The sequence below is a fragment of the Curcuma longa genome, chromosome 11 (assembly GCF_044706935.1).
Source record: "Curcuma longa cultivar G26 ecotype Majalengka, Jawa Barat chromosome 11, ITB_CL_G26_1.1, whole genome shotgun sequence".
Classification (NCBI taxonomy): domain Eukaryota; kingdom Viridiplantae; phylum Streptophyta; class Magnoliopsida; order Zingiberales; family Zingiberaceae; genus Curcuma; species Curcuma longa.
Window position 1 is genome coordinate 3,540,946 of NC_133871.1, and position 15,895 is coordinate 3,556,840.

A 15,895-nucleotide genomic window follows, 5' to 3' on the forward strand; every position below is an offset into this window, starting at 1 on the left:
TATGTCACACACATAAAAGCAACCTGTTACGTGTTAGTAAAATTGCATTACAAGTTAAAAGTATTTATCGTCGTTTTTCATGTAGATCCTTATTTTTTATATATAATAATTTAGTTGAGTTCTCTTTACGGATGACAATGGTTCCCAATAATTACATATGTATCATAGGTATTCGGCTTGTTTAACAAAGTCAAATTCTGATATTTAATTATGTATAAACATTAGGATCAAATTCATGTTTATTTAGGTGAAGTTTATTATTCATGGTTCAAATCTCAATTACCGTATACTATGTACTATATGATATATATTTTACTCTAGTGAAATTAAAAATCTGACAAATGCAATGCCAAAAGTTGGTGGAAAAGAAAAAGAAGATTCCATGATTGAGTAAAGATGTCAGGGCTCCTCACATGCACTCAACTGCATAACCAATAAGGAACTCATGCCACAAATGAATTGAAGAGAGAAACATACAACCGCTTGCACCATGCACATGAAGCACACAAGCACTATCTTATTTTATGGAACAAGAGGTTGAGGCATAAAACAACAAACAGGAGAAAAACTAACACTGATGGCATTTACTAACCTTTCTGTGCCAATTTGTCATTGTGCAATTATAGTGTACAAATTTATTTTATAAACAACAGAAAGGCTGCATAACTATCAACTTCATATTGAAGTGGTAACTACATTCATTCATCAGTTGCAGGAATTTAATAAGGGAGTTCCTTCAAATACCCCCTTCTGCTAATTAAATTTGACAAGAAGTTTTCAATCTTTTGAGAGAGCTAGCAAAACAAATAGCATTTAAAGAAGGCACAAACTTTGGATTCACTAGACAGAAGCAAACAATTTTGAATACAAGCACTGTAGGATAACAATTTAAGAGACCATAAATGAGCAATCAGAAGTTTATCCAGGTAGGAAATGCTGAACCCAAACACATTACTGAATTGTAATGCAAGAAACTTAGTCGGGTTCCGCTTCTACTTGAGGCTGCTCTTCTTTTTCAATATACTCCCAAATTTCTGCATGAAAGCCTTCTTTTTCTTTTGCTGCAGTTCCTGCTTATTCGGCGAGGCTCTGCCATTTTGGATGTTATCTGATGGCAATCCATTTGCCACATTCGAGTCAGCACCATCCTTCAAGTCTGATTCATCATTCATTGAATCAACCTCATACTCCCTCTCTGTTGACAAATCCTTTTCCATGGTCTTGGCATTTTCGCATGACTTAGATTCTGTGTCTATTTGTACATCTTCTGGAGCATTGTTATTACTCTTCACTTCATGGGTCGTTTCTAAACCATTGCTATGTTCCTCGAGCTTTTCCGGTGGTACTTCTAAATTGAGTTGCTCATCATAAGTAGCTTCCTCAAGGGAAACAAATGACATTGCTAAATCAGACTGATTCACATTTTTTGATATTTCACCATTTGGCATTGCCTTCTTGGCAGTGACCTCAGCTAGCTGTGAAGAAAGTTCTTGAACCTTGTCTAAGGCTGAAGTTTCTCGGATCTTGAGGTCATTGTTCTCCTGAATTTTACTTAGCAGATCATTCTGATTGACCAGTAACAGCTCCTTCAGCTGCAGTTTCTCAGCCTTAGCTTCTTCTGCTTCTTCCTTGAAGATACTCACTTTTGACTCAAAATGCTTTAGCTTATCCATCAGCTGGATTTCATCATCTTTTGCAGCTTTTATCCTGACCTCTGCTGCTTTCAGAGAGACATTGATTTCGTCCATGTCTACTTTCATTGTGACAATTTCCTCCTCTGATCTTTTGATAGAATTTAAGAAATCAAGTGCTTTCAAATCCCAGTCAGATACAGAATTTTCAAACACCATTTCAAATCTTACAAGAGTATCTTGAAGGCAGACTCTCTCGTTTTTGAACTTTTCCAGCATTTCCTCATACCTTTCTTGATTCTGCATAATAGTCATTCTCAACTCCTCAATCTGAGCATGGGAGTCCTCAACCTCTGCTTGCTTGCATAAGAACTTTTCTTGTATTTCATGTGCTTCCGTTGATACTTCATGCAATGCTGATGCCATGCCTTCCATCACCTTCTTAGCTTTCTCAAGTTCGCACCGACTTATATCTAGCTCATTTTCCAAATTTTCCCTTTCTTCTGTCAGGCATTCAATATTTGATTTAGCTATCTTCTCATCATTCAATGCCTGAATTTTTGTCTTCTCCATAATTTGAAGGTCCGATTTCAAAAGTGCAATCATTTTCTCCATTTCTGCTGCTTCCTGTTGTGCTACAACCAATTTCTGATTAGATCCATCAAGTTCAGCTTTGCGCTTAGAAACCTCAAGATTCAGTGAGTCCACCTTGCCTGTAAGAGCAGAAAACTCACACTCTTTATCCTGCAAGAGGGCATAGCAATCCTCAAGTTGTTGCTTGACTGAAGCAAGAGTCTCCAATGAAGATTTCCTAGATTCACTTGTCTCCTCTAATTGAGCTTCTAGCAGCTCTGCTTTCTTCTTCCATTGATCCACAAGAGAACTAACTTCTGATACTGAATTCTTTGCATCACTGACCTCAACTGTAAGTGAATCTACTAACGCTTCCATCTCTACCAACCTGGTTTCAGTGGCCTTTGCGTTTTCAAGTTCCTTCTTCACTGCTAACAGCTCAGATTCCAACCCCATCTTGGAATTCAGCAAGGACTTAAAATGTTCAACTTCCCTTAAGAGGAATTCTACCTTTTCTGAATTGATTTCAGCACTCATCATGGCATCACAAGCCTGAGTTAGTGCAGTGTCTTTTGCATCAATGGCCAATGTAAGTACATGTTTCACCTGTGCAAGCTCCTTCATGGTTGAAATCAAAGTGGCAGTATTCAAAGCATTCTGGTTTTCAACAGTATCAAGCTTCTTCTTCAAATCTTCTCTCTTCTCAGCACTTTCAATGCTTTCCTGTTCCAACTTAGTTAAATGGATCTTATAGGTTTCCAAAGCCTCCTCAGCCCTCCTTTGAGCAGCAAAATTCTCCTTGAGTTTATCACTTGTTTCTTCAACCAAACTCTTGGCTTCCTTTAATTCCTTTAAAATGAGAGTCTTCTCTACTTCGACAGAAGCCAATAGTTCATTTGCCTTCATCAAGTCTTCCTGGACTAAATTTAATTGTGCTTGTAAATCTTCTACCTGTTTGTTCTTCTCGGCGTCAACAGAAACCAATCTTTCAATTTCCTTCCTTAAACAATCCTGGACTAAGTTTGATTGCTCACACAAGTTTGTTCCGTTCGCAACAAGAACTGAAGGTTCTTTGTTTTCACACTCCAGTGAAACATCAAGCAATTCTTGTGAGTGGCTAACTTCTCTCGAAAGGAATCCATTGTGTGCTGGAGGATCTGTATTCTTACACTCCTGCACTGAATCAAGCAACACTTTTAAGCGGTTAACTTCCTTAGACAACAACTCCACTTTCTCTGCATTGATCTCAGCAATCTTCATAGCATCATCAGCATGTTTCAAAGCGCTGTTCTTTGCCTCAGTCGTCATGAAAAGTTCATTTTTCACTGTTTGGAGCTCCTTAGTCGTCGCTAGAAGTGCTGCAACATCCATGGCATGCTGGTTTTGAACAATTTCAAGCTCCTTCTGCAACTCATCTTCCTTCTTTAGTGCAGCATCAATGCCAGTTTGCTCCAATTCATCTGCCCGGAACTTATCAATCTCAGAAGCTTCCTCCGCAATCCTTTGAGCAACAAGAGCATCCTGAAGTTTGTCATTCGCCTCATTGGCACATTCCTTAGCATACTTTAGTTCCTCAAGAATTTGGATTTTCTCCTTCTCAACAGATGTCAATCTCTCCTTTGCCTTCTTCAATTCATCCTGAATTGCACTCAGTTGTCCCTGCAACTCTGATCCTTTTATCAGCCTTGGCTGCTTCTGCAAGTAAAGCCAAAAACCATGAGGACCCAAATGCTTCTTATCATCAAGCAGAACATGTAGACAAATTTAAGGGGACTTAAATTAACGAATGGTTTCACTTACATCAGGAGTGGTGATCTTGGGTGAACGGTGCTCGATGTTACTCTTTGGATCAACTGATTTTAGGGATCGATCAATTGAAAGGCGCGCTGACTGTTGAGGAGAAGGCAAAGCAGGATCTGCCTTGATGGATCCATACTTTCCTGATTTACTAGCCTTGGGAGTGGTCGGTGCACCTTTGTTAATCGAAGCATCAGATAAACCAGATCTGTGCACAATGCATGCATCTTAGTGCTCGCAAGTAACAATTTTCACCAATCCCAGCACGAAATTAGCAATTCCGTATGAAATCATGCCAGTTGTTCAAGAAAGGTAAAAAAAACGACAGCAAATCCAGTTTGCACAACGCACAATCAACCAAGAAAATGAAACAGAAAGAAAAGAGAAAATAAACCAAAACTTACTTTGCAAAGCTCTCGGAACTATCTATCTTTTTCCTATTTTGACGACAAAACGTTCTGGACTATACAACCATTCCAAGCCTAACAATCATGAACGAACAAGACGAACGCAAATCCTTGCACCGCTTGTGCTAGGACGAGCACAATGGTCGTCGAGAAGTTATTTTAACAACCCATTTAGTCTTACGAGCACAATGACCAGACTTAACTGAAATTCTCGTAGCATCGGTGCTAGAAATGAGTAAAAGATCGTATAAAAACTCAAACACCCCCAAGTTCTAATAGAAAGCGTAAGCGAAAACGACGAAACCAACAACAAAAACGAATTTTGGGGGGCAATTTGGCGACGAACGCTGTCACCCCCCCCTAGATCTGGAGGGCGGAAGATACTTAGATTTAGAGTAGAACATCGTCGATCGCCCGTCGGAAGGAGTGCGACGCGAGACCAGCGGCAGCGGATGGAAGTGGAAGCGCGAAGAACAAATGCCGACAGGCCAAGAAGGATTGGCTCAGGGAAGTTGCAGGAGGAGGAAGAGAGAATTGGGCATCCGATTAGGTCTCGTCTCGGAAAAGGTGAAGGCTTCCGCTGCTGTCTCTCTGAAAAAGTGTGGGCATCGATCGCATTGAAACTGCAAGAACATCGCTCGCTCACTCACAACGCGTATTAATTAAAAAAACCTTGTAAATTTAATTTATAATAGGAGTTATCAATTATGTACGTTAGGAGAAGATGAAAATCCAATTTCAAACCTGTACAGTAAATAATAATTATATATATATACTTTGCTGTCTGAAAATTTAGAGACGGAAAATGAAAAACACGAAAACGGAAATGAAAAATAGTAATAGTTGAAGTTTTCAATTTTTGGAAACGTCGAAGACCTACAGTGTCAAAGACCTAAAGTTTATTTTAATTTAGGAAGGGCTAATTAAATAAACCTAATGTGGATGGAGTTTGATCAATCAAATCCTAATTCATTTAGGGTTAGGAGGTTTAGTGAGTTTAATTGGCTAGTAGATGGATTAATGGCTTTATGGTTTAAACCCAAACCCATTAAAGAATCAATAAAAGCTACCATAACTTAAATATTCGTCCGATTCTCGTAGCCAGTCTCTCCTGTTTCGCCGACGCCATCTCTGCTTCCTCTTCTCTTCCTCATCTTCTGTTGTCGCCGCCCACACTTGCCGACGCCGTCCTCTTTTCTCTTCTTCCCTTCCTTGCTTTTCCTCCACCCCACAGCTGTCGCCGCTCCTTTGGTCACCGCCGCGGGACACCGACGCCCTAAGCTGGCGGAGGAGCTCGGAGACGCTCGTCGGCGTGGTCGGGGAGGTGCGCACCTGCCTCGTTGTCCCCTCCTCGTCGCCACGGTAAGAGGACGATAAGGTCGCCGCGAGGTTGAAGTTTCCACGGATGAAAACGTTTCTCAATGTTTCAGAAACGGGGACGTCCATCGTTTACACGTTTCCAAACAGCGGAGTATATATATATATATATATATATATAAGGATTTAAGAAAACTAAAATATATAAATAAATTCTAAATATTCTAATTCGCTGCCCTCGAATTGATTGGGCCGAACACCATTCATTTATAGCCCAGTTAGTGAAGCCCATCCTATTGGGATCGCCCAAGGCACGTGCTCCTCCGAGCCACGTGTAGGATCCTCTGCGTCATCAATGCCGACACCAATTACCGCAAAACAAAATGAGTGGGTCCGCTTACCTCCCGATAAAGTAAGTGGGGCCCGCCGAGTTTGGCACTTGGTTGTCTAATTACGTTATCGATTTATTAAACTCATACGAGGTGGCATTTTCATAAGATCTGATAAATCACTTTCAAAATTAAATTAATCAGATTATAAAAATAGATACAAATAATTATTATTTATATTTAATTATTTTACTTGCGTAGCTCAATCAAAGAGTGGCAAACAGAGAATATCTATGATCAAAAAATTACAGTTGATCACTCATATTATAGGATTAGAGCCTATTCATTAGTTTAATGGTTAGAGTGAGCAGCGTTATCATCTTTTTATCACAAAAGAATCTATTAGATAACTAGATCATGAAATATATTAAATTTATAAAAATACACTTTTATACATAAAATAAATAACTCATATATATATGTTGTGAATATATGATTCATGGGAATCAACCTACCACCATCAAAATTAAATATTTTTATTTTAATCATCTTTAAAATTAATTTGATCTTAAAAATTAGATATCTAAATTATTAAAGAAAAAAAACACTTTTGATGTGGACGTTCACTAAAATAATAGAATGAACAAATACATCTAACGGATGCATTTGATGGAATTGGATGATATGCTCGTTTGCTATTTACGTCATGTCTCTATCTCGCTATATATACTTTGTGAATATATAGTTTAAGTTAATTATCGTGGAGCCTAATTCTTCCAACGAAATTAATAAACAATGTGAGCATTCCTTTTCCTATAGATGTAGGCTGAGTCCTAATAAAATTTAATATAATATCATTCAAGATGAAAGCGGCTTTATTTATTTATTTATTTTTTAATCTCGTTTGGTGTATAATATCGAATAAATTTTAGAGGGGACTTTTGAGGATCTTAAACATTTTAAAAATGAAATTAAAAAATTAAAAAATTAAAAAGACACTCCTTTATTTTCACATCAATAACGGGGTGTCTGACATTTTATTTTAATAAAAACGACTAAGTAATTTTCTCTAATACTATTCTATACTATTTATTTATTATTGTTATCTTCTACTTAAATTTTAAATTATAATTAATTTTAGAACCAACTATAATTTTATAATTACTACAACATAAATATCAGATCAACATAGATAAAAAATATTAGTGTTGTAGCAGCTACGAAACTGTATGTAACTGCTACAACGTAAATATTTTTGAAAGATTCGTGTTGTAATTACAGCTACGACTACAATATGAACAGAGTTGAATTTATATTGTAACAACTACGAAATTGTAGCTGCTACAACGTGAATATGTTAAAAAATTTATGTTATACTAGTTATAATTTCGTAACTATTACAAAATAAACAAGGTTGAATTCATATTATAGCAGCTACACTTTTATAACTGCTATAATGTGAATATTTTTTTTTGAATAGATTCATATTGTAATAGATACGAAATCGTAATTGCTATAACACATATTGACTTAAAATTTAGAGGGAAATAAATAACAGTACTAGCTAGAGGACATTTGGATAAAATTACTTTGTTGAACGATTGCAAAGAGCCACCTTTTGATTAAAACAAGATGTGGGACGCCACGTGATGATTTGGAAATAAAGGGGGCGCCATTTTGATGTTCGTCCATTAGAAAAATATTTATTAATTTATTCTATTGCATTAATTATTTGATCCAAGTTACTATTGTTCTCCCGCTTTTAATGTTACTTTGTTAACCTATGATAATGGTGCAACGATAGGACATCCGGATTGTGACCCAGGGACCTGTGATTGATCCCTATCTACGACATATTTGTAAGAATTTTCTTTTAAATGAGGAACGTAATTAAAGGATGTTGGACATCTGGATTGGCCGCCGTATGCGCTTCCCGATTTACCTGGTGGTTAGTGGGAAACTTCCGTGGGACCGGATCGATCACCCCCAGAGATTTAGTCCATGAGACTGACTGGGATTTATCATTTGTTAACCTATGACAAAAAAAACTCAACATATATATATAAGTGAACTTCCATAGTTATGGCTATATATAAGATGAAAGATTTTTCCAGAAACGAAAAAGAAAGGAATGAGATGACTGAGTCAATAATTATTGATAGAAGATAATTTGCATATTATTGTATATAAATTTTTAGGTTAATTTACTTTCACTCAAAGTGGAAAGAAAATGAAAAAAAAATGTCTTCACCTTTTACGGCCTTAATATATTTATGGCTAAGATACCAATTTATCACCTAAATTAATGAAGAAGATAATTTGACAAAAAAAAAAATTCAAACCTCGAAAATAAGACAAAAATCAAATGAGTGCTCACATTTATAAAATCATAAGATAAATAGACATCCCTTCAATAATTTTTATCTTAAAAATACTCTTTGATTTAGTGTTGTTATAATAGCTATTCAGTAACTGCTACAATGTATAAAAGTTATCCAATAACTGTTATAATATATTTATGATTTATGATTTATAACATGTAGAAGTTACTAACTAGCTACTACAACGTGTAGAAGTTATCCGAGTATCTACTACAACATATTTAGGGTGAGTTTAGGATGTAGGATTTACACTGTGTAGAAGCTACTTAGTAGTATTACAATGTGTAAAAGTTACTCAGTAGTTGCTACAATGTGTTTACGATGAATTTAGGATTTAAGAGTTTACACTGTGTAAAAGATATCAATAATTGCTACAATATATTTTAGATGAGTTTAAGATTTATAATTAAGGGTTTAGAATCTCTAAACAATATTATATCATAATATTATTTACTAACTTTGTTAAAATTATTTAAATTTTATCAAAATTATTTTAAAACAACCATGTAAGTTATTAGTTAGCCGCTACAACCTTAAATTCTTAAATTCACCCTAAATACGTTGTAATAACTACCGAGTAACTTTTATATGTTGTAAATCACCGATGGTATCAATTATTTGGTAGCTTTTATAAGGTGTAAATTCTAAACTTTAAATTCAAAACTCATTCTAAATACATTATAGTAGTTATCATTAGTTACTACAATAATATTGAGTTAAGGGATATTTTTGAGATAAAATCACCGATGAAATGTCCTCTTAAGATACCCCAATTTAATGTTTCTCTAAAACGTCTTTTTTTATTTTTTCCTTAAAAAATAAACATTATGCATATTTCAATATTAGTCGAACCATAAACATATTTAAAAAAAACTAATAAATATAGGTAATTATTTTAATTTTTTGACGTTATAAATTTGTTATTACTGTATCTGAAAAGAGTTAAATTGCTATGGAAACAGGAGAAAATAATGAATGCAGTTATATATACAAATTAAATTCTACCGTGAGTAAATATATTAAGATGTTGCTTTTATAGCATTAGACCGTGTATAAATAAATATAATTGAGCATTTTTACCAACAAAAACCTTAATAATTGATATTTATTAAATAATATCGAATTTTTTCCTCACAAAATACACTGATTATAATTTTTCTTTTTTCTATTAAAATTGTATACAACTTAATTTGTAAGTTAATTTACTTGTGAAAATGATAGATTTGTCTTATGTTTAGATTTGAAATGCATCCAAAGTCAAACGTTTCATGTATGAGATTTGCAAATCATTATGTACGACGCATTTTATTTCATCTTTTACGTAGGTAGATAAATTAGTGAATTGATTTTTCAGTATACTAATCATAAATTTAACTATTGTATGCATTTAACGGTAAAAATAAAACAAAGGACATCCCATATTTTTTAAAAATAAATTTAGGTTGTGCAGATTATAATTTTATTTTATATTATTTATGATACATCTGACGTACCAAGATTTCATGTGTCCAAAATATATATATATACACACGCATTATAAGTCTAGCTGTAAATGATTTTTAAATTAAATACTGAAAATAAATTATAGCTGAAATATGGTAGAAAAAAATTCAGATCGCCTCACGTAAAAAAAAAGGATTTTTTGGGGTGAAAAATATTTCAATAATTAAATTAAAATAAACAACAAAAAGGTTTGCTAAATTATTAAATGAGAGGTAAGGGATGAGCTCAAACCGGGTCCAGATGGAAGAACCCAATTGGCTTTGGACCCACCCAGCGCTCCATCTCTCTCTTCTGTTCAATTGCGTGATCATCTCTCTCTCTCTCTTTCCTTTGGATTGTCTTCACGCCTTCGCCGTCCCTTTTCCACGTCGTCTGCATCCACTCGCGCCGCCGCCGCCGCCGCCGCCAAGCCGACGGCAATAATAACAAGAAGGAGTAGAAAAGGATGAACCTTTGGGCCGACGACAACGCCTTCATGATGGAGGCTTTCATGTCCGCCTCCGACCTCCACTCCTCCTTCCCATGGGCGCCCACCCCAGGTCCTCCTAATCCGACTTCTCCCTCTACCTCCGCCGCCTCCTTCTTCAACCAGGACACCCTCCAGAAGCGGCTGCAGACGCTGATCGAGGGCGCACGGGAAGGCTGGACCTACGGCATCTTCTGGCAGTCGTCGGTCGACGCAGTCACCGGCGCGTCCTTCCTCCGCTGGGGCGATGGCTACTACCGCGGATGCGACGAGGACAAGCGGAAGCCGTCGACCGCCAGCGTCACCGAGCGGGAGTACCGCAAGCGCGTCCTGCGGGAGCTGAGCTCGCTGACCTCCGGCGGAGGGGCAGACGAGGCCGTCGAGGAGGAGGTCACAGACACCGAGTGGTTTTTTCTGGTTTCCATGACCCAGTCCTTCATCGACGGCGGCGATCTCCCCGGCCAAGCCTTCTACTCAAGGGTTCCTTCTTGGGTCGCGGGCGCCGGCCGGCTGACATCGTCGCCGTGGGAACGCGCCCGTCAGGCTCAGATGCTCGGCATCCAGACCATGGTCTGTGTCTCCGTCGGGTCCGGGGTGCTCGAGCTAGGTTCCACCGACTTGATTCCACAGAGACCAGAGATCATAGGCAAGATCCACGCTCTCTTCCATTTCAACTCCCCCGACGCGGCCTCCGCCGAGATCGCCGCGTCTTACCTCACGCCGGAATCTGCCGAGGTGAATCCCACAGCCGACCAGGGCGAGGCAGATCCATTACAGTGGCTCACAGATCCGTCCATCGCCGAGGTCAAGGACTCGGTCTCCCCTCTTTCTGCAACTCCCGCCATCTCCCTCACAAAATCCCCAATTCAGTTCGATTGCAACCCTAGCTCTTCGATCCAGGTCCAGAAAATCCAGACACAGACCCCGCCGCCGTCGTCCAAAGAGTACACACACTCCGCAGTCCGCCCTCACTCCTTCAAGTCGGAGTCCGGCAACATCCTTGATTTCGCCGGTGCTAAGAGGAACCCTTCGCCAGCCCCTGCCACCAGCAGCCTCTTCTCCCACCAGCAACCCAACGTCTTGGCGGACGACAAGAAGAACAACAGGCCCACTGGAGAGACATCCAGGGCGAGCAACAACGATGAGGGCTTGGTTTCTTTCTCCTCAGCTCCCGCGAGACCATCGTCCAATGGCCAATTGAAGTCGGCTTCCGCGGCCACGACTGCTGGCGGAGTCCTCAACGACCCCGACTCGGATCAGTCCGATCTCGAGGCGTCGGTGCGCGAAGTGGAGAGCAGCCGGGTGGTGGAACCAGAGAAGCGGCCGAGGAAACGCGGCCGCAAGCCCGCCAATGGCCGAGAGGAGCCTCTGAACCACGTAGAAGCAGAACGGCAGCGCCGCGAGAAGCTCAACCAACGATTCTACGCTCTCCGTGCAGTAGTCCCCAATGTGTCCAAGATGGACAAAGCCTCCCTTCTCGGGGACGCAGTCTCCTACATCAATGAACTCCGGTCAAAGCTCCAAGCTTTGGAAATTGACAAGGAGGAACATCAAGCACAGATCGAAGCCCTCAAAAACGAACGTGAATCCCCACCTGCGCGACCACCAGGGAAAGATGAGCTTAAGATGATGAATGCCGGTGGCGGCGGCCGGTGCCACGCCGTCGAGATCGAAGTGAAGATACTTGGACTGGAAGCCATGATCAGATTACAGTGTCACAAAAGGAACCATCCAGCTGCAAAGCTCATGGCTACGCTAAAAGACCTTGATCTCGAAGTATATTATGCAAGCGTCTCGGTGGTGAAGGACCTCATGATCCAACAAGTAACAGTGAAGATGTCGAGCCAGGTTTACACGCAGGAGCAGCTCAACTCTGCTCTCTACTCTAGATTAGCTGCCGAGGCATCGATCACTCGATAATGTTCTACTGCCTACTAATCTTGAACACTTTTGGTGGGAATCGGAGGAATTCTTAGATCATGCTCAACTGCAAGTGGAACACAGTTTCTCCAGAATTGCAGTAACTTTCTCGACAGAAGAGAATGGAGCAGCTGCCACCACCAGTAGAATGTATATAGATGTATGCTGCACGCATATATTAGCTAATATTAGCTTTATTATTATGTGGTAAGAGACTAGTTCGCAGAAGATCTTTCGAGCAGAATAAGGTGTCAGAGTGTGACTCCGTGAATAATGATGCAGTTTATGCATATGTTTTTTTGTTTGTGAGATTGATCTTCTTCAATGCGATGATTCTCTGTTACTAAATGTTTGCAGGTTGTATCATCATATCGAGTATCTTGCTTTGCTTTCTTCAGTGATAACTGTGTTGCGAAGATCTATTCATTCAGCTCCCTTTATGAGTCATTATCAAATTCGCATAGGTAGTGCTAAAACCTCACGTGAAAAGTGCAGAAGATATTCCAATGAGTACTCATTGTCCATTATCATGGCAAAATCGAGTAAGGCCTTACTTCCTCTTTTGTCATAGTCAATTGTAATTTTTCAATTTATTTTTTCATAGATGATCGTGAAATTGATCGTGTAGAGCCGTTGAGGTAAAATTCCACTCTTGTTGAAGAATTGAAGTCACAACTCACAAACACAGAGAGAAAGTCCAATCACATTTGTGATTGCAAACAAGTACTAGCACTTAGCAAAGTGCAGGGCAGATGATCACCTTCCTCGATCTTTCCTCAAAAGTGCAGGCAAACTGTTGTTGTTAGGAATGTTAAGAAAATGAGAGTTCATAAGTGCAATTTCAAATTTGTAAAATGTGAAAACCCATCCCATTCTTTCCTTAAAAGGGATATCTAGAATGATATAAATAATGGCGACAAAAAAATTATATCTCAGTTAACTGTGTTGATCAACTGAGGAGAGAAAATTAAACCCATGGATAAATACTAGACATTAAATTATTTTATTAGGTTGCACAGTGCTGCAAGAGCATAGATGACAGACCAAGAGCTCTTTGTTGGTTTTTGTTTAGTGATTTGTTTGAAATCCTTCCCGAAAGCACCATAGCTGCACATAGTCGATAAATTTAGTGACTGAAATCTTAGTTAACAGTTGAAATCTGTACTAACCTAACCATCATACTATACTAGAATGCTTGTGTTAGTATCCACCGGATGGATGTGATCAAATAAATTTGAAATTAGATCATAATTAATCTAAATGCACAGGGACTTAGGAGAATACATGTAATTTAGATGGTGATCTTTAGCAGAAGATGTAAACAAACAAGAAGAATAGTACGAGAAAGGAATTGACAGACTTGTATATCCGAGGTACTAATGAACTATTAAAGAATACTCTGGCGGAGCGAGTAGAACGGAATATATAATGTCCATCGCTAAATGACGTCAACGATCAAATTTTTAGAGACGAGAAAAATCGATCACTAAAGCCTGAGGCAGAGCTAGGATATTGATCAAGTGTGGGCAACAATATAATATATTTAATAAAGTCAAATAAAATTCAAATTTTATAATCATAAAATTATGCATACTCTAAAATTAAACATTAACATTAACTAAATAACATATATATTGAGTGTGCCCCACAAAAAACTCATATGAAAGAATAACTATGTTTCATTATCTAATAGAATAGAACACATCAACATCATGCACAAAAATTGACATAAAAATTAAACTCCAAATGACAAAATAAAAGCTAACCTGCTAAGTTTGTCGAATCGGATAAGCCTCCCTAATATCAAAAAAAAAACTATCTATTCCACCATCATCGTAAAAAGAGACTTAGCTATGAAACCCAACTGCAAATGAATCAAAATCAAATTAGCATTTGTCATCAAAATGGAAAACAAAATATTCTCAAGAATAGAAGACTAAAAAAATAAGATATGTTGAATGAAATCAAAACTAAAAAAAATAGGCAATAATAAATGATGCACAAAAACTGACATAAAAATTAAACTCCAAATGACAAAATAAAAGCTAACCTGCTAAGTTTGTCCAACCGGATAAGTCTCCCTAATATAAAAAAAAAAGCTATCTATTCCACCATCATCATAAAAAAATGCTTAGCTATGAAACCCAATTGCAAATGAATCAAAATCAAATTAGCATTTGTCATCAAAATGGGAAACAAAATATTCCCAAGAATAGAAGACTAAAAAATAAGATATGTTGAATGAAATCATAACTCAAAAAAATAAATGCAAAATATTATAAAATAATTACCTTATAATTGTTCTTTTCGAGTCTTCATATTTTGAAATATTTGTATAATAGTATCATTATCAACTGTTAGAAATATTTCTTTCTTCACATACAGAGGCGGATGTAGTAAGGGGCCCGGGGGGGCCATGGCCCCCCCGGGCCCAGTCCAAGATCCTATTAGATAAATTAAATAAGATTTTAGGGTTAATGGTAGATTTTAGGGATTAATGGGTTGTTGATCCTAATTCCTAAACCAACCCGATTACGGACAAACCTAAAGAAATCGCGAGTTTGGGGATCGCGACATCGCGCGTCTTCTTCTTGCGGCGGCAACAACTTCGTGCGGCATCGCGCGTCTTCTTCGTGCGGCATCGCGCGTCTTCTTCGTGCGGCGGCAACAACTTCGTGCGCATCTTCGTCAGGTGCCGATCGCGTCATCGCGGCATTGCGCCTCGCGTCTTCTTCGTGTCTTCATCGTCGGGCGCGGAAGAGAGATTGGTGGGTGTCATCGTGTCGACCACAAGGAAGAAGCGAAACACCGGTAAGTCGAGCTTTAAATCCTTGGATTTCTAGGGTTCTTGGACCTAGATTTAGGGGTTTTATGGATTCTTTGGATTGCTTAGATTTTTCCTGAATTTTGAGTTTTCACAGCCGGTTGCTGTGATTTTGATTGGCTTGAGCCTTGAGGTTTCGGCAGGGAAGAAAGAAGAAGGGAAAGTGAATTCTATTTGAGGGGTTTTGGCCTGAGAAGATTGATTGATTGCTACCTCTCAACTTCATGGTTAGAGAACTTTTCTCCCTTTATACCTTTGTTTTGGTTATCAGTAACTTTTCTCCCTTTATTTTTTATGTTTATAAATGCTATCATAGATTCATAATATTTCACAAAACTCATTAATTGTATCTTGCTGCATTTGTTGTTAGCCCATAAAAACATAAATTTAGTTCTTTCATGACAACTTACATTGGATAAGCTGTTTATGTTCAGACTGTCATACTAGATTTTTAGTGGGATGTTAATCTATAAAGTAGTTTTCTTTCCTTTTATTTCTCTAATTAAGTCATTCTGCTTCTACAATGTAGTTTCGATATTTTTTTTATTGAATTGTTGTAGTTGAGTGCTTGTATTTGTTTTGATTTACCTGATTATATTTATGCTTGGTCGAGTAACTCGAGTTTAGTATTTTCATCATTGTTTCACCTTTCTTGGCAAACTTGTGGAAGCAAAGTTGAATTAGAAAAAGTTTACCTTGGCATAACCTCACTCGAATAGATAGATTTTGATGAATCCCTTTTTGTTG

General features: G+C 38.2%; 2 protein-coding genes across 2 annotated transcripts; one reads left to right on the plus strand and one right to left on the minus strand.

Moving 5' to 3' along the window:
* Positions 1–726: 726 nt before the first annotated feature.
* LOC141839416 (WEB family protein At3g02930, chloroplastic-like) lies at positions 727–5,005 on the minus strand. Its single transcript, XM_074727158.1, has 3 exons — positions 4,793–5,005; positions 4,005–4,209; positions 727–3,899 (listed from the first exon to the last, which is right to left on the minus strand). Exons 1-3 carry the CDS (start codon positions 4,810–4,812, stop codon positions 993–995), a joined length of 3,132 nt encoding a protein of 1,043 aa, XP_074583259.1. The 5' UTR covers positions 4,813–5,005; the 3' UTR covers positions 727–992.
* A 5,257-nt stretch (positions 5,006–10,262) lies between these two features.
* Positions 10,263–12,687, plus strand: LOC141839613 (transcription factor MYC2-like). The gene has a single exon (XM_074727402.1). It carries the CDS (start codon positions 10,384–10,386, stop codon positions 12,322–12,324), a length of 1,941 nt encoding a protein of 646 aa, XP_074583503.1. The 5' UTR covers positions 10,263–10,383; the 3' UTR covers positions 12,325–12,687.
* Positions 12,688–15,895: the final 3,208 nt, after the last annotated feature.

Bases quoted from the DNA above. Each gene is read 5' to 3' on its own strand.
- LOC141839613 (XM_074727402.1), top strand. From the start codon at position 10,384: ATGAACCTTTGGGCCGACGACAACGCCTTCATGATGGAGGCTTTCATG.
- LOC141839416 (XM_074727158.1), bottom strand. From the start codon at position 4,812: ATGTTCTACTCTAAATCTAA. The intron at 4,210-4,792 runs GTATCTTCCGCC...CATTGTGCACAG, and splicing joins ATGTTCTACTCTAAATCTAA to ATCTGGTTTATCTGATGCTT. The intron at 3,900-4,004 runs GTAAGTGAAACC...CTTTACTTGCAG, and splicing joins CCAAGATCACCACTCCTGAT to AAGCAGCCAAGGCTGATAAA.